We start from the raw sequence: 25,205 nt of genomic DNA, 5'->3' as shown, positions 1-25,205 counted from the left end.
TCAGGCGCGCTCTCCGCGGATGCGGCGCGCCAGCTGCATGTCCTTGGGCATGATAGTGACGCGCTTGGCGTGGATGGCGCATAAGTTGGTATCTTCGAAGAGCCCCACCAAATAGGACTCACACGCTTCCTGCAGCGCCATCACAGCCGAACTCTGGAAACGTAGGTCGGTCTTGAAGTCCTGCGCAATCTCACGTACCAGACGCTGGAAGGGAAGCTTGCGGATCAACAGTTCGGTGGACTTCTGGTAGCGACGGATCTCGCGCAGAGCCACAGTACCGGGCCGGTAGCGGTGCGGCTTCTTGACTCCGCCAGTGGCCGGGGCGCTCTTCCGAGCCACCTTAGTGGCCAGTTGTTTGCGTGGGGCCTTGCCGCCGGTAGATTTGCGCGCGGTCTGCTTGGTACGAGCCATATCCTCAGTTTCACCAACAGAGCTTCAACTATCACCTCCAATGCTGCTCCTCGACTGCGCCAGGTGCTGGGCACGCCTGCTTTTATAGAGGCTGCCGTCTCCCCATTGGCCGGCCGCCGGGTGGCGCGATGGCAGGATGTACTCTGATTGGTCCGTAGAGCGCTCTGCTCAGCCGCCTGCTCCTTATTTTCGTGTCGCTGGGGCGTTGTTGCTCAGTCCTGCGGAAGTCTGAGGCTTCGCGGTCCTGCCAAAATCCCCGCTGGTTGCGGTATGCTAGTTCCGATATGGGTTTCGGGCTGGGGTCCCGTCGCCTGGGCATAGTCGTGGGTGTCATTTCATTTTGTACAGCTCCCTTGTTCCCCCCCAGCGCTCCCTTCTTCAACTCTCTTTGGTGATCCTTTCAATCACAAAATTTAAAGATAAGTCTATTGGCTTAAGTTGACAAATGACTATCAGGGCACCTTTTTTACACCCTCGAATCTGGCTCGGGAGGCAGGACCAGCTCCCTCAAACCATTTTTAACCACTTACAGATTTTTATACATTTCCTCATTCCATCGTGCACACATTTCCATCAAGATTCTTGGTGTTTTGTTTGCCACACTGAATGGGATTTCCTCATCACATTTTCTGTTCCTTGCTGAATTGAATTGGCACTGTTTTCTCTTTGGGCGACTGCACTCTGCACTTTGGGAACCTTGGAAGCTTTGCTCTTGACAAAATAGTGGGTGACAATGAATATTCCAGGGTAATGGTGAATAAGGATGGTGATAGTGGGCTTTTCCAATCTGTTCCACCTCTAATGTAATCACACTACAGTCATTTCCCAGCAACTTGGTGCTGGGCTCTAACTGATCCTAATTTATAAAAATTATTAATTTTTAAAAATGATAAAAGATTTAAAAATGCCTTTTCTCTTTAGACCTAAATAAGGTGGCTCATATTTTCCCCAATACCGAACAATTAGCCTTTCAAGAAATTCCGATTTGTCATCATCATTCTTCTAATGTACTTGAATCATTTTTCTAACATTTAAGGTGGGATTTCTATTTCCCTATTTATATGTGATGCTGGTCTGTACTTTTTTTTGGTGGATCATATTCATTTGTTTTAATAGCAGCATTACATTTTCTTCATAAGAAAACATAGGCTTTCTTTCATTATTTTGTGGAAATTTGTTTACTAGTAGAATTTTATATTTCTTAATAGTTTCACAGTAATTTGCCTGGGTGCCAGGCATATTTTCAATTCTTCAGGCCTTCAAAAATCTTTAACTCATTTAAAATACTTAACAGTAATTAGTTATGAGCACATGTGAACGTTTTATTAGTTTTTCTGTAAGAGATAAGCTACATCACAGGGCAATTAAAAATTTTTCTTTTAAGAGAGATACTTGTAAGAAAAAATGAGAAAGCCATCATTAACCTAGATTATAAACAGTTTGGTGACAGTCCCTAGGACCTCAAATATAAAAGAACATCCAGACTGGAAAGTAAGAAATAAAACTATTTGTAGATGACATGATCTTGTATATTGAAAATAATTATACTTAAAAAAATTTTTCCTGCCACTTCTCTATTTCCTTCTAGAGGATCTTCACACTTTCTGTTTTTCCAACAAAGAACATCCTAATGGTACTATGTTGAACTTACAGATCAATTTAGGGGAAAATGCATTTTCCCCACAATATTTTAAAAGCTGGTCCATTTAAACACTCTCCATCAACCTGTCAATAAACTTTATAGTTTTCATCAAAATAATTTTTCCTTTTTGGGGGTATTATCCTTGATTGTTATTTACTACAGTGGCATTTTCTCATTAAATTTTCTACTGATTCATTTATAGACAGGAAAGATGTTGTGTTTGGCTGAATTTGAGTGCACTTTTTCATTTGTTTTGGTCATTTCTGTAAGGCACTGACTCTAAACATCAATGTCCATTGGAACACCTGGAGATCGTTGAAAAGCACATGGCTAGGCCTCATCCAGTCCATGATTCAGTGGGTCTGTGGGGTGAACCCAAGATTTTGCATTCCTCACAAGTTTCCAAGTGACCTTGAAAGTACTGGCCCAGAACAACTGTGGTAACACTGCTCTAACATTTCCAGTGTCAACTGGTGGCCTTGGTGCCAATTCAGCACAGACAGAAATCCCCAATTTGGGGCACAGCAGAGACTTTTATCAGTGCAAACAATTCAATAGTGTTATAGCTCAGTTATGATTAGCATGGTTGTGAGGAGGTTCTGGGGGTGAGGCTCCTCTCAGGCTAGACAGCTCTGCTCAATTCTGTTCAGCTTAGCTCTGGTCTGCCAATGAGACAATCTGGACATTTCATCTTCAATACTTCAGATGCAACTGCAGAAAAGTGGTCTTTCTTATAAGGAGAAAAGGTATTGGAAGCAGAGGAAAACTGATTTATACAGACAGAAGTCCCTGCCCCTGGTCCCTGATTGGTCTGTCCTCATGCAAATAAGGAATCCAAATCCTCATAGTTTGATTGGTCCAAAAAGCACTGTCCTGATTGGTTAGAATGGAGCCACTCTGATTGGTTGATAAGACGCACAGCTATGATTGGATGGGGAAAGCCTAAGTCCTATTGGTTGAAATACTATTCCAGGAACTCTTTTATAAAGGGTGGTGAACAGGACAGGAAGACAGTGCTCACAGGCAATTCAGTGTAGGCTTCTCCCTGAAGATTGGTTTGCTGGACAGGCCTCTGTGTAGAAAAGGCTGCTGCTTTTTAAAAATTTGAGCCCAGTTAGCCTCCAGGAGCCCTTAGTAGGTATCTTCTTTCTCAGGATCCACACCAGGTATTAAATACTCTTAAATAATTTGAAATGTATAACATTTACCTTAAAACAAGTGAACAAACAAACAAAAAAACCTTTGTTATTACATTCTCTAATGTTCCAGAATAAAAGTATTACTGGACTTCCTTGTCACTGAGAGAATGATGTGTATCACCATCATATATCATGCTGGGGGTTGTGTGAGAGCTACCTGTTTTTATCAGTTTAAAGAATCATGAATATATTATATTTTACTAAAAGCTTACTATATTAAAGAAAGATAACTATCCACTATATATTTTAAAATTCCAGTAATATCAGTTATATTGATATATTTCCCCATGTTAAAAAGTCACCACATACCTGGGAGTAACACACCTTCATTTAGTGGCAGGAGTTTCTGGTGGGAGCTAGTTGAGGGCTTCTGGAGATATCTGTGTTCTGATTGGCTGATATACACAGCTGTTTTATCCAATTAGAGAGCTGAATAGCTGCTGCTCATTTAAATGTTCTATTTAATCCAATCAGATGTTGCAATCAACCAGGTCCTCATTTGAATGTAAGCCATATAAATAAGAGTGGCTGCACCATCTGCCTTTTCAAGGACTTGCTGTCTCCTCTGGAAGTGCAATTTTGCCCCCAGGAAGGTTTAGCATAAGGTGTAGCTGATGTTTACAAGGATGGAGCAAGGCCTGGTGATTTTGTGTCAAAAGTGCCTAGATCTCTTCCAAGTTCACTAGCTGCAAGGGGGCTGCTTATTTTTAAGTTAAATTCCAAGAGTCTTTCTATTAGCCCAAACTACCGTGTTTCCCAGAAAATAAGCCCTAGCATGATTTTTCAGGATGACACTCCCTGAACATAAGCCCTAATGTGTCTTTTGGAGCAAAAATTAATAAAATACTGGGTCTTATTTTCGGGGAAGTCACAGCCACCTTTAAAGCAGACTATGAGGTTGGACAATTAAGTTCGCGAACTTGCCACCGTGCACTATGTACATTCATTGGCAGCACTGTACAAACAGCTCGGTAAGGTTTCATAACCTTAGTATATCAGTGTCTCACAGCTGTGTTCGTGTCGACGTGTGGCGGTATCTTGCTAAGTGGCGTTCATTATTGTTGCTGCGTGTTTTTGTGTGCCATCGAGACAATGTCTGAGCTTGAATTAGAACAACGAACAAACGTTAAATTTCCTGTTAAATTGGCAAGAGTAGAAGTGAAATTAGGGACATGTTAGTCCAAGTTTATGGGGACAATGCCATGCGTGGGGACAGAGTCCCAGAGAGCAGTGTTCAGGCTCTCAGCCTCACGTGGAAAGGTGCTGGCTCAGTTAGTAGATGGCCATCAGCTGTGACTGGTTGGCCATCAGCTGTAACCTGTTAGCCAATTAGCCATTGATATAACTGCTGTGACTGCAGTTTGGTTTGTTGGTTGGTTGGCAGGCAGAAAAGGGGATGGTGGATTGCGGATAATGTGGATTCTACTTCCTGTGTGTGAGTCTCACCCAACCACCAGCAAGACTGGGGTGCAGGAAGACCCCTGATTGGGGTACTGGTGGATGTTTGCTCCCTGTGTCTCCAACCCAGCCGCCGGCGGGAATATAGTGGTATGACTCCCCTATCTATGGCTCTGTGGGTGTTTCTTTTTGGCCTCACCATGTCCTGTGTTCTTATGTGGGGAGCGGGACCAGAGACACCACATGACACCATGTGACACCATGAATAAAACAGCGGTGTACAAATGGATTAAACATTTTTCTGAGGGGAGAGAATGTCACTGATGAAGAGAGGTCAGGACGGCCAGAAAAGAGCAGAACTGATGAAAACATTGCAAAAATTTGTTGAATTGTACATCAAAATCATCAGTTGACTGTGAGAAGCATAACAGACCAAGTAAACATCAATAGAGAAACAGTTAGGAAAATCTTAACTTAAAATTTTGGCATGAGAAAGGTGTGTACAAAAATGGTCCCGAAGGAGCTCACCGATGAATTATTTGGAAGTGCTGAAAAGACTGCGTGAAAAAGTTACACGACCTGAACTTTTCTCCAATGATTCATGTATCTTGCATCACAACAGTGCACCAGCTCACGCGGCACTGTCTGTGAGGAGGTTTTTAGCCAGTAAACAAACAACTGTATTGGAACACCCTTCCTACTCACCTGATCTGGCCCCCAATGACTTCTTTCTTTACCTGAAGATAAAGGAAATATTCAAAGGAAGACATTTTGATGACATTCAGAACATCAAGGGTAATGTGACAACAGCCCTGATGGCCATTCCAGAAAGAGTTCAAAAATTGGCTTTGAAGGGTGGACTAGGTGCACAGCTTCCCAAGGGGAGTACTTCGAAGGTGACCCATAGTACATTCAGCAATGAGGTATGTAGCACTTTTTCTAGGATGAGTTTGCAAACTTAATTGTCAGATCTGGTATATGGTATTTCTTAAGCACATATCTGTAAGGTTTAGATGTGGACGTGTGTAATCCTACGTGCAGGAAAACACCAACAAAAAGATGAGACAGCCGGGCACCTAGAACCGATGCATGCCAGGCAGAGGGAGAAGGAGAAAACGCGCCTGGGAAGAGTGAGGGGAGAGCAAGCAGAGTTTGCAGCCCTGCAAACTCTGGAAGGATTGGGATGTTCCAGCCCTGCGCGCACACGAACAAAGACGTCAGGTAATACATCCCCAGACAAGGGAGAAAAGGCTCCCCTTTCAGGAAGAATTGGCCATAGACCTAACATGTAGGGAATGCGCGGCCCTCGAGATATCAGAGACTTCAGTGTGCAAAATCTGGAGAGCCCAAGGAGAGGAGGCGGTCCGCGGGGCACAGGATGGCGGTTAGCGCCGCAGTCCAAGAGGGAGGATGCGAAACCAATGCGGTCAGGCCGAGAGCTTTTGAACTGACCAACATGGAAACGCGCCCGAGTGTAAATACCGTGGCAAAGTCTTTGGTGTCTTCTGCAGCGAGCCCAGCGCCCAGCACGAGGCAGCCACGCAGCCCAAGATTCGACTCATCTGCTTCGCAGCAGGCGCACCATTAACGCATAGACCGCCTCCTGCGCCCCCGCACACCCGCACCGCGGTAAACGCGCCCGCTACACTTCTGCACTCCTGTTGTCTCTGTATCCTATTATTTCCGCATTCTTTATCTTTCCTTCCCTGCACTCTGCACTCCTGCACCCGTGTCCCCTCAACTCTGCTGCCTGGCATCCCCCACCGCGGCGCACCCGAGTCCCGCTGCCGCTAGGAATCGGCGGATCCTCCGGTTTACGCACTGCTCTCCCAGCACCCGGGGCGTCCTACGGCTCAGAACTCCAAAACTGAGCTCCGCCGTGATGGCGCCACCAAAGGCGCCAGGCCTGCCTGAAGGGGCTCTGTGGTCACCTGCCTGTGCGCCACCCCGCCCGATGCGTTCCCGTCACACCCATGGATCCCCAACGTATGTGCCAAATCCACAGGGAGTGAGCTGGAATGGCGACCAGGGCTCCAAATGACATCAAACTCACGTCTCTTTTTACGTTTTAGTAAAAGCAGCCAGGCCCTTCCCAGCCGGGATAGCCTCTGAAGAGGCCAGGCCTTCAAAGTCTCTTTGCAACTGCTATCGCATCCCGGAGCCCGAGGGAGGGTGGCCCTCATCCTTGGGTTCCTAATTTGCTTTTCTTGGTAACTTCTTCCCATCCAAAGCCACAGTCGGCTCCCTAACCATTGTGGAAAGGATCCGGTAGGGCAGTTACTTAGTAACAGAGCGGTGGGGGTGGGGGGCTAGAGGCGCTCTGCAGTGGGGTGGAGCACGCCCTCGGTGCTGTTTGGCCATGTGGCCTTTGGAGCTGTTTCCTGCCTTCTCTGTCTCCATTGGCTAAAGGCAGAGGATTTGCTCCACCCCCACCCCGCCGCGCGTGATTAAATTTCACCAATATTCAGAGCACCCACTGTGTGCCTGTACAGCTCTGAGCACCTGGGGGAGGGGTGGAAACGGAAGAAAAATGCCTTCCTGGAGCTAGCATCTAGTGGGGGAAGCGAAGGTCTGTAAAGGTGAAAGTGGAGATTTACACGCTGAGTAGAAAGAGAGGTTGGGACGTCTTTCCGGGGACGATGGGGACTGAGATTCGAGCGGACACTCCGAGGTCCTCGGGGTGGGGGGTGGAGAGCCTGCTGTGTCTGCTCTGGGGATGGTGGAACGCCTGAGTTTGGAGCACAGAGGCCAGCAGAGGGTAGAAGAAGCCGCCCCGTGGAAGTGGGCGTGGTCAGAGGTAAGGGAAGGGCGCTCCTGCTGTGCACATAAATATTGTTGGGGCTTTAATCTGAATGTCTCAGGGTCCTGAATGCTTAGTGCCTATTGTATACTTTATATTAACACCTTCTAGGAAAGTCATCCATTCCTTACCAGCTACACACACCTTTTTTTCTTGTCTTCTCTAGCCGAAGTGAATATTCTAAAACAATAGAATAAGTGCCCGTTCCAGGAGGTGGCAGTCAGGCAGAGGTCTGGAGAGTGGTGGCAGAGCGGGTATGGGACAGGCAATGAAAGGCTCGGCCTGTTTAGGAATTCGAACAAGAACCGAATGTGCTTTTCACTGTGGCATTTTGAGAGGTCTTTAAATGTTGGAGATTCTAGTGCTTTTTCAGATCGATGGTTTGCAAATGTTTTCTTCCACTCTGGCTTGTTTGCTCATTTTCCTCTCGACGCAAAAGTTTTAATTTTGATGAGGCCCAATTATTGGTTTCCTTTTATGGATCATGTTTTTGTTGTCAAGTCCAAGCCACCTTTGCCTAGCCCTAGATTCTGTAGATTTTCTTCTATACATTTTTTTCTACAAGTTTCATAATTTTACATTTGCCAGTTAAATTGCTGATCCATTTTGAGTTAATTTCTGCTTGAGGTGTGAGGTTTAGGTCGAGGTTTCTTCCCCTGTGGACATCCAGTTGTTTCAGCTCCATTTGTTAAAAAGGCTCCTTCCTCCACTGAGTTGCTTTTGCACGTCTGTCAAAGATCAGTTGTGCATATCTGTGTGGTTCTGTTTGTGGGTTCTCTGTTTTCTTCTGTTCATCACTCTGTGTGTGAGCTCTGGATACCATGCTGTCTTGATTTCTGTAGGTATAGAGCAGCGTTAACGTCGAATAGAGTGATTCTTCCACTTTCTTCTTGTTTAATAAGACTGTGTAGCTGTTCCAGGGCCTGCGACTTTCCATATGAATTTTAGAATAAGCTTGTCTCTGACTACAAGAAGCCTTGCTGGGATTGTCATAGGAATTGTGTTAGACCTGCAAACCAACGTGGGGAGAATTGAGCCTTCCAATCCATGAACATGATGTGTTTCTCCATTTATTTAGGTCATCTTTGATTTCTTTCATCATTTTGTAATTTTCAGCTGACAGGCTCTATATGTGTTTTGCTAGATTTTTATATGAGTGTTTCGTTTTCTTTAGGGTGATTTTACATGGTATTGTGTTTTTAATTTTGGTTTTCACATGTTCATTGTTTATGTATAGGAATGCACTTGATTTTTGCATTGATCTTGTATCATGAAGCCTTCTGAATTCATTTCTTAATCCTAGGAGTTATTTTGTGGATTGCTCCAGATTTTCTTTGTAGACAATCATGTCATCTGCAAGTAGAGACAGTTTTACTTTTTATAGTTCCATCTGTATGCCTCATCCTCCCCACTCACTTTCTCTCATTTGTTGTTGTTGTTATTATTATTATTATTATTATTATTATTATTATACCAGCTAGAACTTGCAGCACTATATGGAATGAGAGGTAAGGTGGACATTTTTGCCTTGTTCTCAATCTCAGAGGGAAAGTATTCCGTCTTTCACCATTCAGTGTGTGGTTACTGGAAGATTTTGTAGATGCTCTTTATCAGGCTGAGGGAGTTCTCTATTCCTACTTTGCTGAGAGTCGTTGTTGTTTTTAATCATGAATGGCTGTTGAATTTTGTCAAATGTTTTTTCTGCATCAAGTAAGATATACTTTTTTGTTTTGTATTTTTGTGTTTTTTTTCTCCTGTCTGTTGATATGGCTGATTCCATTGATTGATTTTCTGTAGATTTTCTTCTCAAGCAGGGGAACTGAGTTTTTGAGCATCATATTTATATTGATGTATGTAGTGGAGATTAATACTCCAGGTAGGAGATGATGGTATGTAAGTTTCCTGGCTGCTGGAACAGTTCCCACAAGCTGGGGGACCTGCAGCCACAGGAGTGTGGTGCTCTTCAGGTCTGGAGCCAGGAGATCAGGATGTGGGCAGGCCACACTCCCACGCTCCCTTGCAGGCTCCAGCAGAGGGTCCTTCCTGCCTTTTCCAGTCCTGGTGCCCCAGGAATACCGGGCTTGTGGCCACATCACCCCTATCTCTGTCTCCTTTCACATGGCTTCTCCTGTGTCTTTGCGTCTTCTCTTCTGTATCTTATAAGGACACCTGTCATTGAATTCAGGGGCCACCTCCATCCAGGATGATTTCATTTCAAGGTCCTTAACTGAATTATACCTGCAAAGACTTGTTCCCAAATAAGGTCAATATCACACGTTCCAAGCATTAGGAGATGGGCATATCTTTTTTGGGGTGCACCCCCCCTCCCATGGTAGGTGGAATCCATTACTGGGGTGGTAACAGTTGACATAGAGAGAAGGGCCTGCATCCAACAACCCCTGACTGGCTGTTGGTCTCCCTGTGGGCAAGGATGGAGAGGGACAGATCAAGTCAACTTTTATTTGTCTATTTACTTACTTGAGTTACAGGTGGGTCACAGGACCAGTTACTCAATTGGGGAAGATGGGAGGTGATGACGAGGGCTGTGCCTCTGATGCTGCCACCTCACCAGTGGGTATGTCCAAGCAGGATCTGGAGCCCGGCTCCCCGTGCAGATGGCTGTGTGGATGGTGTATGGGCCTTACTGCGGCCCTGGCTCGGATGGGTGAGGGGAAAGAGGATGCCTCTACTTGAGCCCCAGGACCTGTGGGGACAGCAGCGTGGCCCTTGGACGCCTGGCAGGCAGAGGCAGCTGCTTGTCCGCAGGCCGGGTCCTAGTGAACCCTTCCGGCACAGGTCATGAGTGACAGCATGTAGGGGAGGCCTGAGGCATCCAGGGTACTCTTTGTCCTCTGAGAATTGTGTGAGGAAGCCCAACTTAGCCATGGAGAGAAGCTGAGAAGAACCAAAGCCCGTGGGAGGGAGGCCACTTCAACCAGCACCTTCCCAGGGACCCCCACTGACCTGTGACTGATCAACTGCTGCCCTGCCATTGACACCCAACTGACCTCCAGCGGACCCACCACTGACCTCCAGTGGACCCTCCACTGACCTTCCCAATCCCACTGGCCCCAAATGCCTAGGAGCCAGCCTTCAGTATGCTCACCGACCACCAGCTTTCCTGGGACCTCACTCCAACTGCTAACCCACCAGCAGGCTGATGTGTCATCCACAGGACAGAACTGTAGTAACATGACCCAAGGAGGTCTGCACGGGGTTGGGGATGAAGTGATGGGTGCAGACAATGGAGGCGACCTGGGGGCCCAAGGGCAGTGCTGACAGGAGGGCTGCGGGTGAAGGAGAAGCAGCAGCAGGACCTGGTGTCCCCAGAGAACTGCATAGGAGGTATTGGGACTGAAGGACCAGGAGGGAGGGAGGGAAGTGGGCAGAGGTGGGGCTGTGTGTACAGTTTTAGAGCTTTTGATGGGCGGGCATCAGAGAAAAGCCTTCGTGAGGCTTGGTGAGCAGTGCACAGGTAAGTTCTGATGATCAGGGTTGGGGTCATGCAGCAGGGTAACTGATGCATCAAGGAGGAGAGACTAGACATGGGGCAGAGCTGGAGACAGACCCCTACTCCAGAGAGCGGCTAGATGGGCTATGGGATGTGGCCGGGTTGAGCCAAGACTTCTGGAAACGGGTGTAGTTACCTGTAGTGGATGTGAAATTTTCTGAGGCTGGCTGGACTGCATTCTTCCTCTGGCACCTTCCACCTCTCTCTCGTCTTTCAATAAGGTGATCACCCCATAGGGATGTGGGAAGTGGCTGAAATAACCCAGTGATTGGAGCCTGTGATGTGCCCCAGTGGGCCTGGAAAAGGCCACCCAGAGGGACTCCATGCCCCTCTTCCCAGGTGGTCTCCAAGGGGTGCTGGGCAGGCAGGCAGGCCAGCCTGTCCTCCCACCTTTCACCTACTGGATAGTGATGGAGACACCCAGTCTCCTCCTCTTTTCGGTGCATAACCATCTATTAGTTTCAGATTTCTTTTTAAATTAAGGTGAAATTCACATAACCTGTAAGTAACCATCTACAGTGAACAATTCAGTGGCATTCACAGTGCTGTGTAACCATCACCTCTAGTTCTGAAATATTTCATTACCTCCCTCCACCTCCAGCTCCTGGCAACCACTAATCTACTTCCATCTATGGATTTACTTATTCTGGTATGAATATATTTACTTATACTTAGTACAAATGGGATCATACACTGCGTGGCCTTTGCAGCTGGTGTCTTTCACTGAACAGTTTTCGAGCTTCATTTTGTAGCATGAATCACCTTCGCTCCTTTTTATGGCTGGATAATATTCCAGAGCTTGGATGGACCACATTTTATTTATCCACCCATCTGTTAGGGATATTTGGGCTGTTTCTACCTTTGGGATGTTATGAATAATAAATGCTCTTTTGGAGCCCTTGGGGCACTTCTCTTGCAGAGGCAGGCAGCTCTGGACATTTCATGTTTCTTAACCTGATAACCTGACATATGGTCAGATTTTTAGACCAGAGCTGTCCAGTAGGAACTTTCTGTGAAGATAGTGCTGTCCATTGTGGTCGCCTCTGGCCACGTATAGCTCGGGTGACTGAAAAACTAAATAGCCCCTGTGGCTTGTGGCTGCATATGGGACAGCTCAGCCTTAGAGGTGACAAATGAAGTGCTACCCAAGAGCACCTCCCACCTCACAGCCTCCCCCCAGACACCACACTTGAGGAATTAAACAAAAATTGAAGGAATATCTGTAGTGACACTTGGAATACCTAAATCCAAGCCCCTGAAAAGCCTTCAATACCACCAAAGGGTTTAAAGACATACAATGACCTATTTGAGTATCAATGCATGAACTGAAAGCTGTCACTGGAAAGCTGGCAGCACCTCCAGAAGGCACTAGAGTCTGTAGGACAGTCCTTGCAGTTTGTTTCCTGAAATGGGGCCGCTATCTTCCTACACTGAGGGGAGCCGGTTGTTTCCATCCACATGAAGAGCCCTTGCTCTCAATCTTTAGTGGGTGAATAGTTTTGTAGCCCTGGGGTATTTCCTAAAGACCAGCAGATATATGGCTACCTAGGGAGCCCCAGTTTGAGTAGACCTCATTTTAGGAAGATTAATATTGTAATATTTCTGAATTGTCTTACTGCCTATATCGTTATAATAATAAATTGACAACAGTAAGGGTAATGGTGACAGGAATAACTCTTACCAAACTCTTACTTTGTGCCAGGCATTGAAGGGATTACTATGGATTAACTCATTCAATCCCTCCACCCCCATGAGGTAGGTGCTATTAACATTCCCATTTCTGAGCTCACTGCAGGACCGTCTCTGGGACTCTAACCCTGCTTTACTACAGAAGATGGAGCTCATGATCTTCTGAAATAGCCAGATATTACACAGTATGGTCCTAACACACTCACTTTACATTTACTAAATTCACAAAACCTAGTTTTCCTTCACACTCAATATACCAATTATCCTGATTTTAGCTAATTTAAGATCTTTGCTTGACCTACCCAATTTGAACAATTTAAATTCCTTTATTTCACTTACGATTCAGTTCCCTTAAAAAGTTTCCACCTCCTTTAGAAATTTGTTTCTAAGTACTGAAAACGCCTGTAGTAAAACAATCCTTTATCGAGACTATTCCGATGTACTTTCTGTCTCTAAAAGCTACCCACCTCAGCTCACAAGCTTGCATATATTTGGACTGGGAACCAGTTTAGATGAGTCTACCCTGAGGTAAAAACAATGTAGTTGGTGTCTATGACCGACTGACACTTTGTGGAGCCAAAAATAGTAGTATGGGTACCTTCAGACCTAACGGAATTGAAACCCCAGGATTTGGGGCAAGATTCCAGACCAAAGGTCAACCACTTCCTGCAGCCTAGAGCACCGAGCCCGCCGTGGCTCCCCGACCACGTTCGGGCCCGGCTCCTCTGGCGGCCCCCGCCAGCCCCCGCTACGAACAAAAGAGCGCACGGTACAGCCCTTTTCTGGAAATTGGGTGGCTCTGAAAAGAGCCTTTGGTGTCACGAAGTCCCGGGGCTCACGGCCGTTCTCGGCCCGCCTCTGCGGCCTCACTTGCCCTTGGCCTTGTGGTGGCTCTCGGTTTTCTTAGGCAGCAGCACCGCCTGGATGTTAGGAAGAACGCCACCCTGAGCGATGGTCACGCGGCCTAGCAGCTTGTTGAGCTCTTCATCGTTGCGGATAGCCAGCTGCAAGTGGCGCGGGATGATGCGCGTCTTTTTATTGTCGCGGGCTGCGTTGCCCGCCAGCTCCAGAATCTCAGCTGTCAGATACTCCAGTACCGCTGCCAAATATACCGGTGCGCCAGCACCCACGCGCTCGGAGTAATTACCCTTGCGGAGCAACCGGTGAACGCGGCCCACAGGAAACTGAAGCCCGGCCCGCGAAGAACGAGACTTCGCTTTGGCGCGCGCTTTACCACCCTGCTTGCCGCGGCCAGACATCTCTGAACACAGAACTAGCAAGACCGAAAACAAAAAGAGCAAACCCGAAACAACCAAACTGCTATTCACAGCGACCTCTTATATATGCTCGGGAGGTAGGTGAGATGGCGTCCTCCGATTGGATGGCGACGGTAGCCAATCAGAAAAAGGAGTCGCCATCCCCTAATTTGCATGCGCCTGTCGAAGTGATGACGTTGTGTGGCATTTGTCCCTATCAGAAACTAGGGCCTCCAATCCTTATTTGAATATAGGACGGATAAATAGACTAGTTTTCCTAATCCCGAGACGTTCTGTTTGAAGAAACCTGCTATTCTGCCTGATTCTTCCAAATTTGCGCCTGTGCCGAAGAAAGGCTCAGAAAAAGGACCGCAAGAAGCGGAAGCGCAGTCGCAAGGAGAGTTATTCCATCTATGTGTACAAGGTGCTGAAGCAGGTGACCCGGACACAGGCATCTCATCGAAGGCAATGGGCATCATGAACTCGCTGGTCAACGACATCTTTGAGCACATCCCCAGCGAGGCTTCCCGCCTGGCGCATTACAACAAGCGCTCCACCATCACGTCCCGCGAGGTGCAGATGGCCGTGCGCCTGCTGCTGCTCGGGGAGTTGGCCAAGCACGCTGGGTCGGAAGGGCACCAAGGCTGTCACCAAGTACACCAGCTCCAAATGAGGCGCCGCTATGCCCAGTAACATAAAGGCTCTTTTCAGAGCCATCCACATGGTCAAGGAAGGGTTTTGAACACGGTGAAATGTCACAGCAAACCCTTTCTGTCTCTGCGCTCCAGCGGTTCTCTGATTACTGGGAGAGGTCAGGCTTCAGTCGTGTGCGCGCGCTTGCGCACGGGTGCAGAAAATGAAAATGTGAATGCAGAGGACTGGGATGCAAACCGTAGCGAGGTGGTGTAACGCCCCATGTCCATGCTGACCGCCGCCCAGGCCTATTCATCGCCAGGCAGAAGAGGAACCTCGAGCCGGAACGTACTTCGGTGGCTGAAGAGTGCAATTCTGGGCCCGGCCTGTGTGGGTGAGGGGCGGAGGTGCTCTACAAGACGCCCTTAGTGAGACCCCGGTGTGTTGTAGCGGAGCTCTGGCGGTGGCATCTGGCGCTACACCCCCTGCATGGACCAGACATCTTTATGAACATTTCCGGGAGGTTGTTTGCGTGGCTGGATCTTGAAATTGCCGGATGTTTGAAACCGAAAGGGTGTAATAACCTGACCCCTGATGCAGGTAGCTTTAACTCTTCAGAGTGGGGGCGGAGGGGAGCTGATAGGTTTTGAAGGAAAGAATTCCCTTTCCATGAGCAAATTAGCTCTTCTCCCGTTCAGCCACATTTTCTGTGAAGCGTTAGTGATGCTGAATTCCCCCCCATTGAACGCTCTACAAAAGCGGGTGGCAGGCGGGGCTGGGAAGGAAGAGTCACCGAGCGTCCTCCGCTATATTGCGACTGGAAGCCTCTGCCCCTCAATTCGAAGCCTTTTCCTGTGGGACCACTCCAAAAGAATTTTTAAAATCTTAGGCATCTAAAATATTTTTATGGTTAGCTGAAATACTTGCAAGGGTAGGAATCCCACCATACGACGTTTTAAACACATCAGCCTTTAAAAAGTGTTGGAATATCAATTTAGTGCCATAATTTATAAAATAACACCATCAATTTATTCGTTAGCAGTGAGGTAATGTAGCTTTTTTTTCCTTCTTGAACTCATTTGCATTGCACTTCTACGTCAGAATTTCATCCTAATGTAAGACGTATTTTTTGTTTACCAGTGTCTTATTTACCACCTTTCCTTACAAAAATTATGTAAATTGAAATTTAAAAATGCTTGTAATTGACCAAAACTCAGTGTTTAAAAAATCATCTGGACAGTACACACAATTGTTTAAAACAGGTTTTGGTAACTAATTATGAAACAAAATTTTAGTGAAATCTGCCGCTTAATGAGATGGATGGTGGTCCCTCTTTCCCTGTTTCATTTGATGCACCCCTGGGAACATATAATCTTGTTATGATTACAATGATAGCAGTAGACAGCAGCATTTCTTTTCCTTTGTCTTATTTTATAGGTATATGCTCTGAAACAGTATTTACAAAAATACAGAATGGAAATTTTGTCAGTCTTTTACTCAGTTCTTTGCTTTCATAGTTATATAATCCAAAAATTAAACAGTGATGGGTCACCAAGGGTCAACATCTTTAATTCTTTGATTAAAGATCTGATTCCTATTCAAAACTACAAGGTCCAGTTTTCCACCATGAAATCGGCTGCAGACGGGGTCCAGCCCTAAGGCGCCTCCAGCCAAATAAATTGGGAGTCAGTATCCCCACATGAAATTGGCCCCCAATTTCCCCACATGATATCCCCACATGATATTTCACTCACATGAACTTGGCCTCAGATCCACGTGATTCTCTACCCTAATGAGCTTAAAACCTAGGTTTAATAAAATGATGCTTTGTCTCCAACAGAGAGTGTTAGATTGTCCTAATAGGTAATACTTAATACTGCTTAGTACCAAAACTAAGACCAGGAAGCAAAATTAACATGGTATTAACTTCCAAATAGAGTTCTATAAAAATACATTTTGCCGTGAATAATGTAAAATAAATTTTTCTGTCCTCTTGACTCCCCTGACACGGAATTAGCTTGAAGTAAAAAAAGGCCGCCTCTACTTGCGGAACAGTGCAGTGGAGGCCGCGCAGGCAGCCCGCACACAGAAGGGGTCCGATTTGGCCCTTTTTTCTGACGGTAATCTCAAGGAAGAGGCAGGTGACAGAGTCCCTGCTATTGAAATTTTATAATCAAATAAGCGGAGAGAAATTGTATACATAACACATGTTTATAATATTGTTACAACAGAGAAAGACAAGTGTTGAAGGTTAAACGAAGTGGTTTATGAAATATTAGAGAACGTATAGCGGATAAGTGAATTAGGACTCAATACAACGGGCAACATTTTCTGGGTCTTAAATAACCGGTAAATGCTTACTAAAGATCTGGAAGGTACTGAGGGATTTCACAAATGCAATCTGAGATGCATTTAAGAGACACCCCTCTCCCATCTGAGCTAGAAGTTTCAAGTCAAATTTGCTAATCATTACGGAGTAAACCAAAGATTTTAGAGGGAGGAAAAACGTTCCTTTAAGAAACTAAACGCAAGACATAAATTTACTGTACTAGGTTAAATGTTGACAAATGTGTGGCGGACACCAGAGACGTAAGCCTCCAAGGAGTCAGACGCCCATTGTTCATCCCTCAAAGTCGCGAATTCAAACCGCAGGAGGCTTTTCCCCCTTGGAGAATGGGTTCCTGCAGGTGGGGGCGGGTATTTTTCATGGTTTAGGAATCGCTAATACTGTGGGATATTTGATTTGGTTTACTTCAGGATTTGCGCCCCCATGGCACACTGCAGCTCCCCCACAACCCTGACCAAATAGCACATCACAAGACTAGAGGGGGGCACGCTCCTTTTTGAGCACAGAGGTGGTTCTGAAAGAGCCTCTGTGTTCGAGGATGTTGCAGCGCCTCATTTGAAGCTGGTGTACTTGGTGACAGCCTTGGTGTCTTCCAACGAGGGGTGCTTGGCCAGTTCCCCCGGCAGCAGCAGGCCCACGGCCACCTGCACCTCGCGGATGTGATGGTCCAGCGCTTGTTGTAATGCGCCAGGCGGGGAGCCTCGCTGGCGACGCGCTCAACGATATTGTTGAATAATGAGTTCATGATGCCCATGGCCTTCGATGAGATGCCTCTGTCGGGTGCACCTGCTTCAGCTCCTTGTACACTTAAATGGAATAGGTCTCCTTGCGGCTGCGCTTCCGCTTGTTGCAATCTTCCTTCTGTGGCTTAGCGATAGTCTTCTTGCAGCCCTTCTTGGGTGTCAAGCGAAAAACAGGCAGAATCACAAATTGCGGGTCGGTGTGACCAGGGATAATAGCCAAGGGCAGCGCTATTTATTATCTCCATATTCAAACGAAGGCTCCAAAATTTTAAACTCGGATCGGGCCGCTGGCTGAGCACAGCCTGAGCTTCGAGGAATTTATGTAAATAGCAGATGCCGTCCCTTCTTTTCTATTGGACGATAGTGCAACCAATCCAAAGGTACGTATGCCCAACGTATAGAATCACGTTCAAACCTTTTGTTGTAACCCAAGGGAGTATTTGTTTATTCACCATGTCTGGCCGCAGCAAAAAAAAAAAAAAAGAAAAAGTAACTCGTTTTAACCTGCGTCTACATCTTCCTTGTATAGGAGGCAAATACGGTGGCGGAGGTATTTCTTTCTGAGGCCGGGAGGGGGAAGTTGATGCGTATTCAGCAGACGGAATGAGAATGGCTGCTCCCAACTGCCTTAACCATTTCTTTTCCATCATTCCCCCCAACCAGGCAAAGTCCAAAGAGATAAATTCCTTTCAGAATTCGAGCATAAATGCACACTATGTTTTAGGAAACAGAAGATAGTGCTGAGGATATATTAAGGTGCTTACATTGGAATTGTAGCAACAGGGTTGACTTAACTGGAGGGAGGACTGGAATGGGTTTCCAAGGAAACACTAGTCCTTGTTGTTAATGTCCACTAAACAAACCCCTTTGAAGTGACAGCCATGTGCTAAGTGCTTGATATGTGAGATCTCATCCAGCTTCCTAGTACCTCCACGGATTAAATACTATTAATGTTCTCTCCCTCAGAACACAAGCTTATGGAACTGGTAAAAGATAAATGGAGGCATATTACAATCTTTAAGATTTTATTTGGACAAAAATCAATTTGAATTGGGCAGCCTCCAGTCCAGCAGATAGAAAGGAGCTCTGAGGAGCTGTACAAAATGAAAGCCTTTTCTAGGCAGAGGGAGCAGAAACAGGAAGTCAAAGTCACACTAGGCAAAGAGGGTGGGTATTGCAACGTTGCTTTCCTTCAGGGGATGGAAGGAGTTTCTCCTGCAGATACATCACTAGTGCTGGACAGGAGATTCCTGATGGGCTGGTCTAAGATTCCATTCCTGAGAGAGCTCAAACCGAAATCAAGTTGTCTCAGTTTGGTGACGTGAGACTTAGCAGAAGTGGCTCCATTTGGGGCCTGTTGTCACGTCCAGCACAACAAGGGCAGTGAGGGTGCGAGAAGGGGCGGTTTGGGTTAAGTTTTTAAGAAAGAAACAAACAGAGACTTAATGCAGTTAAATCTCTCCGAAGGACAGGGGTCTCTCAGTCTCAGTGGACTGGAGCCCAGAATAAGGCTGACTGAAGGTTTTTATTGATAGTTATACAAATACAAGAAAGTAACATTGTTTCTTACACGGTCTGTGAGACTCATACATCATAGCAGAAAAATGTTTATTCCAATCAACCTTTGTCTATAAACAGCCGAAGCACAAGGTCCCATGATGTCTTAATTTAGGTATGTACCCTCTCAGGGTCAAGTCTCTTATATTGTAACAGCTCCGTTGAGATAAGTGGAGAGAACTGATCTTTATTGTCTTCATGACTTCTCTCACAAACAGGTGCCAGGGAAAAGCCAGAGCCGGCAACAGACTTTCCCAGGCAGGGGGAAGGGGAGGCAAGGCCCCTTTCCATATTTCTCTAAGGCAGCTCATTAGGGGTCCCCACTCGGTTCCGCCTGGCTTAGGGTGTATCTCCTGTGAGATATCTTACCCGTCTTTGGCTGCAAACCATCTTTTGGGGACCAGACAGAGAGACATAAGGTGTAAACACAAGGATGGAACAGAGTCCCAGAAAGGCACAGTCTTACAGACTCTTCTTTCCTTACGGAAAGACACGGGGGGGGGGGGGGGACAGTTGGCTAGGCTGCTATGTGACTATAGCTTGTTGTCTTGTTAACAGAAGTCACCAGTCCCCCAGTTGCCTCTCTTATTAAATTAATTCCTAAATACACAAGGTTAAGTCTCCTTATTATGTTAACTCCAAGGTTGGAAAAATAAGGTGTAATGAATTCACATTTTTCACTTATTTTATCGTCGCCTGGAGAGCTTGTTAGAAATGCAGAATCATGGACCCCACTCCAAATGTATTGGGTCAGAATGTGCATTTATACAGATTCATATGCACATAAAATTTGAGAAGTCATTTACCTGCCTACTTTAACTATCATGGCATTACCAAATGGGCCAGGGGACTTAAGGGTGACCCCAACAGACAACAGCTGTTAGCACTTTGCTTTCAAGGTACCAACACAGTAAGGGCATCTACATGCAAGACTGTCCTCTGAGGTCCATCAGGCAACTAGAGATTGTAGGTCCCCTAAGCTGCATTGGACATCCTCGGCATTAACCGTTTTACTTTAAAAATATGGAATTAATTTAATAAACATTTCTTACAGCTTATTATGAGCTAGGTAACCTTTTAATAAATACCTACTTCAATTTAGTGCTCATAGCAGCCCTTCCAAGTATGCACTATTATTAACTCCATCTTACACATGGGTAGCAAAGGGCTGAAGAAAACATGACCCAACCGAGACAGCTGGTGCGGTAGGGTGCTGGCCCTGGAAAGTCAGGCTGGCTGGTGCCAACCTCTGCGCTAACCACCGCCTAGATTTTTTCACTTTTTGGATATTGAATTTTGTTTTGAAGGGGAATAATACTTATGATTTGATGTGTAGAAAAAAAATATTAACAAAATTAAAATGGATTGCACTGTGTTTAAGTTTCTGGGGGAAAAAACAGTCAGAAATCTTAAAATTTCTACCAAAGTAGAAACATGAAAGTACTACAGATGAAATTGCACTCAATTCCACAGCCGCAGAGTCAGTATTAAAAAAAAAAAAAAATTCTTAGAACACAAGGCAACCTAAAAAAGTAGAGGGTGGCCAGATGGCTCAGTTGGTTAGAGCACGAATTCTTAACAACAAGCTTGCCTTGCTGGTTTGATTCCCACACGGGCCAGTGAGCTGCGCCCTCCACAATTAGATTGAAAACAATGCCTTGACTTGGAGCCGAGCTGCACCCCCCACAACTAGATTGAAAAAAATGACGACTTGACGTGGAGCTAATGGGTCCTGGAAAAAACACCGTTCCCCAATAAAAATTAAAAAAAAAAAAAGTAGAGCAAAGTTTGCTTCTGGATTGTTTATTCAAACCATTTTTGTGACCATCATTTATTTTTATACCAGAGACTTAATAATCAGTGTGTAAAATAGTTAATGTCACACACATCCCCAACACCTTTGAAGCTTGGTCTCACACAGGAGGTTCACTTAAAGCAAAACCTCTTTCCTTTCACCTGTAGATCTAATTGGCACAGATGCTCTGGCCTCAAGCTGCCTCCTATTCTTAAACTCACTGTCCTTAGTAGGTCTTTCTGTCTCAATAGAGGCTTGTTGGTAGTTAGACATTGAAATGGTTAATAAGTTTGCAATGTTGGGGAAGAAAGCCTTTCCCTCCACCCTCCTGGGTTTGATGGTGGGGTCCATGAAATCAACTGACAAAAGGCAGATTAATAGGACAAAAGGTATACATATTTATTTAGTTTTAATATGATGTGCCTAGGGTATCATGGGGGGAAATGTGAATACCCCCCAAAACAATGAGATTTGAGAGCTTGCATAAGTCTTTATAGGGAAAGGGGAAGGGGGATTTAGGCTTCTTAGGAGAGAGCAAATGATTTTAGGAAAGATGACTGGGCCCTTAGGAAACTAGACAGGAGGTATGACAGTTTGTGACAAAGTTTATTAGGGTGTGACATCAACTTTAGTCTCCTGTCCTAGGATGAGAGTCAAGTTGATGAAACTCCAGGAGGGGATTGCTGGCAGTTGAGTTCATGTTGGAGGATCTGTCTTAGGTGGATAAAGAGGTTTCAGAGAAAGTTTTTCCCAACGTTTGTGGTTTTTCAGGTGCCTTCAGCTCAAAATAATCAATATTACAATGCAGCAGATTTTGGAGTGGCATGTTCTGAACTCCTTCATAGCAAAGGTATTCATCCCAGACATCTGAGCTTGAGGTTTGGGGAGGAGGTAGTTGGGGAATGTCACATGACAGCGATATGATTTGCAGGGCCTGGAGCAAAATAAGAATGTGGGCACTTTTTCCAAAGACTATTAAGAACTGCAAGAGGGCCACACAGAGCACTGAAGCAAGCATAGGGTGCTTCTGAGGGCTGCCCTGGTGCAGGCCCATGAGCTGGGCCTGGATGCCCCTTGGTCTGGGCCTAGTGCAGGACGAGGGGTCCCAGCTGTCATGCACCCATGGTCCCACGCCTGCCCAGGTCCTGCTGCCCTTGGAGAAGTGGTGTGCTCCCACTGGTTCCTGTGAGGTTTTTTGGTTTCCTTGAAGCGGGATAGGAGGCGAGCATTTCTAGAAAGGGTTTGGGTAAGAAGTTATCTTTCTATATATTGTGAGCAGGACGTGGCTATCAAAGTAGGAGTCTCCCACACATTTGTGTCTTCCCACAATGTCAAACTTTATTAGAATAAAGCCATGGATCTAGTCCTATGGACTCGGATTCCCACGGGCATCAACCAAGGCTCCGGCCAGAGGGTAGTCTCCAATAGTCAAGGTAGAGCAGTTTTACACAAGAGGGTCACACATTTTGCAAGCAACAGGGTTAGACAAGGCGAACAGTCTTACAAAAGAAGGATGAGAGAGAGTCTTGTGTCCGGCGAGAGTCCTTATGGTGCCAGTGTGTCATGCAGGGTCTCAGCTCCCGCTCCCCGCACAAAAATGCAGGATATGGTGAGGCCAAAAAGGAACACCCACGGAGCCATAGATAGGGAAGTCATACCACTAGCTTCTCACTGGCGGCTGGGTTGGAGACACAGGAAGCAGGAGCCACACGATCCGCAACCTGCCGTCCACTTCTCTGCCAACCAACCTCACTTGCTAGCTGCAATCCGCACTTGCCAGCCACCATCATCTACTAGCATGGCCATGGCAGTTATATTAGTGGCCAGTGGCTCACTGGTTATAGCTGACGGCCAACTAGTTACAGCTGATGGCCGTCCGATCACAATTGATGGCTATTTACTACCCGAGCCAGCACCTTTCCACGTGAGGCTGAGGGCCTGGATACTACACTCCTGGCTCTGTCCCCACATGGGCTGTACAAACTCAGAGACGGAAAGTAACCACATAGTATGGTCTGAACATAAAAATTCCCAAAAGCGGTCATGGCTGTTAGTCATTTTAGGCCTGTAGCTTCCTTGACAAAGGTCAAACTTTAAGTGAACCTGTCCATTGTCTTTTTGCATCTAAGATAACATACCCTTGGAATGTCAGAGTACTCCTTTTTTCTGGACCTCTCAGAGCACAACTGCCCACCGGAGTGTGAGACCACAGAACTCCTCATTGTTACCTTGTTCCCCGAATACCACCTCTTTGTGCTGAAAATGTTAATTATCTATCCTGTATCCACCTGCGTAAAAGTATGTGTCTCTCTGTTTTACTTTTTATCCAGTCCCAGAGATTTCCCTGCTTTGCTTTCTCCCACCCCATTCATCTACCACCAGTGGATTTCACATAAAACCTCCTTAGATCTCCTCTTTTGATTCTAATGTATAAAATAAGCTGCAAAACTGCCATTCTCTGGAGCATTTTCTTAATCGGTTGAGATTTTGCTTCCCTGCAATTGTTGACATAAAAATTCTCTACAGGTTTGGACATTTCTTTTGTGAACAAGGTCATGAGAGTAAGCCCCCGTGGTGGGGTTGCTGTCTTACCAATAAGGCAGGAGAGAGCTTGCGCTGCTTCTCGTCCTCCTACTCTCTCCCCCATGTGAGGACACAGTAAGAAGGCAGCTGTCTGCAATCTGGAAGACAGCCCTCACCAGAACCCACGCTGATCTCAAACTCCCAGCCTCCAGAGCTGTGAGAAGTAAATGTTTAAGTGTCCGGTGTATGGCGCTTTGTTACCGCAGCCCAGGTGGATTAAGAGGTGAGGTTTTGACAGAAGGAACAGCATAAGGCAAGCTTGAGGTTTTCCAGAGATTCCAAGAGAGGGAAAGAAAGGGTAAGTAAGGGAAAGAAAGAAAGGGGGTGGGGTAGGATGGAGAGAAAAGGCAAAGAAAGAGCAGGAAAAGAAAGGAAAGCAAGGAAACCGTGGCCTGTGGCTTAGCCACAGTACAGACAGCTGTGCTTGGGAGTAATGGCCTAGAAGAGCAATTAACTTAAATAGGAGTTTGGATGATAAAAACATGAAAAACAAAAACCATAAACACCCCCCACTCCACCCCCTTTATCAGTTCTAGTGCCTGGTGCTGGTAGAGATGCTGAACCTGCTTGAAGAGCAAATTTCACCAGCCTGGATGTCTGGCAGTGTCCTTTCCACTAGGTTGGGGCGATGTGCACTTAGTTCCCTCCTCACTCTGCCAGGTCCCTGTAAATTCTCACTGTGGATGGAAAAGGGGCCACAGGTTAAACCCGACAAGCTCAGGAGACTGAAAATAACCACAGAGGATGGCGTGAACACAAAAATTCCTAACTAAGGTGGGCCATGGCGGGAAGTCACATCCTTGGCCTGTAGCTTCCTTGACAAAGGTCAGTCTTTACCTTAAGTGAACCTGTCTGTTGTCTTTTTGCATCTAAGATAACATACCCTTGGAATGTCACAGTAATCCTTTTCTGGACCTTCCAGGGTGCACAACCCACCACACCAGAGCAGGAAACTACAGAATCCCTCATTGTTATCTTGTTCCCCAAATACCATCTCTCTGTGCTGTAAAATGCTATTAACTATCCTGTACCCACCAATGTAAAAGAAGTGTGTTGTCTCCATTTTGCTTTTTATCCAATCCCAGCGATTTCCCTGCTTTGCTTTCTCCCACCCCCTTAATCTACAACCAATGGATTTCATGTAACCCTCCTCCTTTGATTCTAATGTATAAAATAAGTTGAAAAACGGCCATTTTCCAGAGCATTTTCTCAATCCTTTGAGACTTTGCTTCCTGGCAATTGTCGTCAGTTTTGCTCAAATAAAGTCATATAAGTTTTCTCTTAAGATGGATGTTTTTTCATTTACATCACAAACAAACATTTCCTATAAATGAATAATTGCAATGGCAAGCAAATGACACATTGGTTTTTATTTCCCACCTACCCAAAGGAGTGCTGATGCTTTCAGTATTGGAATAGCTAAAGTAACACTTGGTATACAAGGAAACTGCTGAGAGAGAGGGAGGGAGGGAGGGTCTGCCTGGAGACAGCATCCTGCATACTCAGACAGGACACAGCCAGGTCTACTGTTCATCCTTGAGATAGGGGCCAAGGGAATAGATCCCCTCTTTTCCCCCACTGAAAAGCTTTAAAGTTTTTTTCCTATAGGGTTTTAAGTTTCCCTTTCCTTAAGTTTCCTTA

General features: G+C 46.0%; 2 protein-coding genes and 2 pseudogenes across 2 annotated transcripts; 1 reads left to right on the top strand and 3 right to left on the bottom strand.

Moving 5' to 3' along the window:
- H3-4 (H3.4 histone, cluster member) lies at positions 1-429 on the bottom strand. Its single transcript, XM_033095839.1, has one exon. It carries the CDS (start codon positions 409-411, stop codon positions 1-3), a length of 411 nt encoding a protein of 136 aa, XP_032951730.1. The 5' UTR covers positions 412-429.
- Positions 430-13,516: 13,087 nt separating this feature from the next.
- Positions 13,517-13,909, bottom strand: LOC117016508 (histone H2A type 3). The gene has a single exon (XM_033095835.1). The coding sequence runs from the start codon at positions 13,907-13,909 to the stop codon at positions 13,517-13,519; it is 393 nt and encodes a 130-aa protein (XP_032951726.1).
- Positions 13,910-14,207: 298 nt separating this feature from the next.
- Positions 14,208-16,154, top strand: LOC117016512 (histone H2B type 1-L-like; annotated as a pseudogene).
- Positions 16,155-17,437: 1,283 nt separating this feature from the next.
- On the bottom strand, positions 17,438-22,787 carry LOC117017018 (histone H2B type 1-B-like; annotated as a pseudogene).
- Positions 22,788-25,205: the final 2,418 nt, after the last annotated feature.

Source organism: Rhinolophus ferrumequinum, chromosome 24 (assembly GCF_004115265.2).
Source record: "Rhinolophus ferrumequinum isolate MPI-CBG mRhiFer1 chromosome 24, mRhiFer1_v1.p, whole genome shotgun sequence".
Lineage (NCBI taxonomy): Eukaryota > Metazoa > Chordata > Mammalia > Chiroptera > Rhinolophidae > Rhinolophus > Rhinolophus ferrumequinum.
Note: the sequence above shows the minus strand (reverse complement) of the source record. Positions and strands in the feature narration are given on the sequence as shown.

What these genes read in the sequence shown, in the direction of transcription:
- H3-4 (XM_033095839.1), bottom strand. Translation starts at nt 411, where the DNA reads ATGGCTCGTACCAAGCAGACCGCGCGCAAATCTACCGGCGGCAAGGCC.
- LOC117016508 (XM_033095835.1), bottom strand. Translation starts at nt 13,909, where the DNA reads ATGTCTGGCCGCGGCAAGCAGGGTGGTAAAGCGCGCGCCAAAGCGAAG.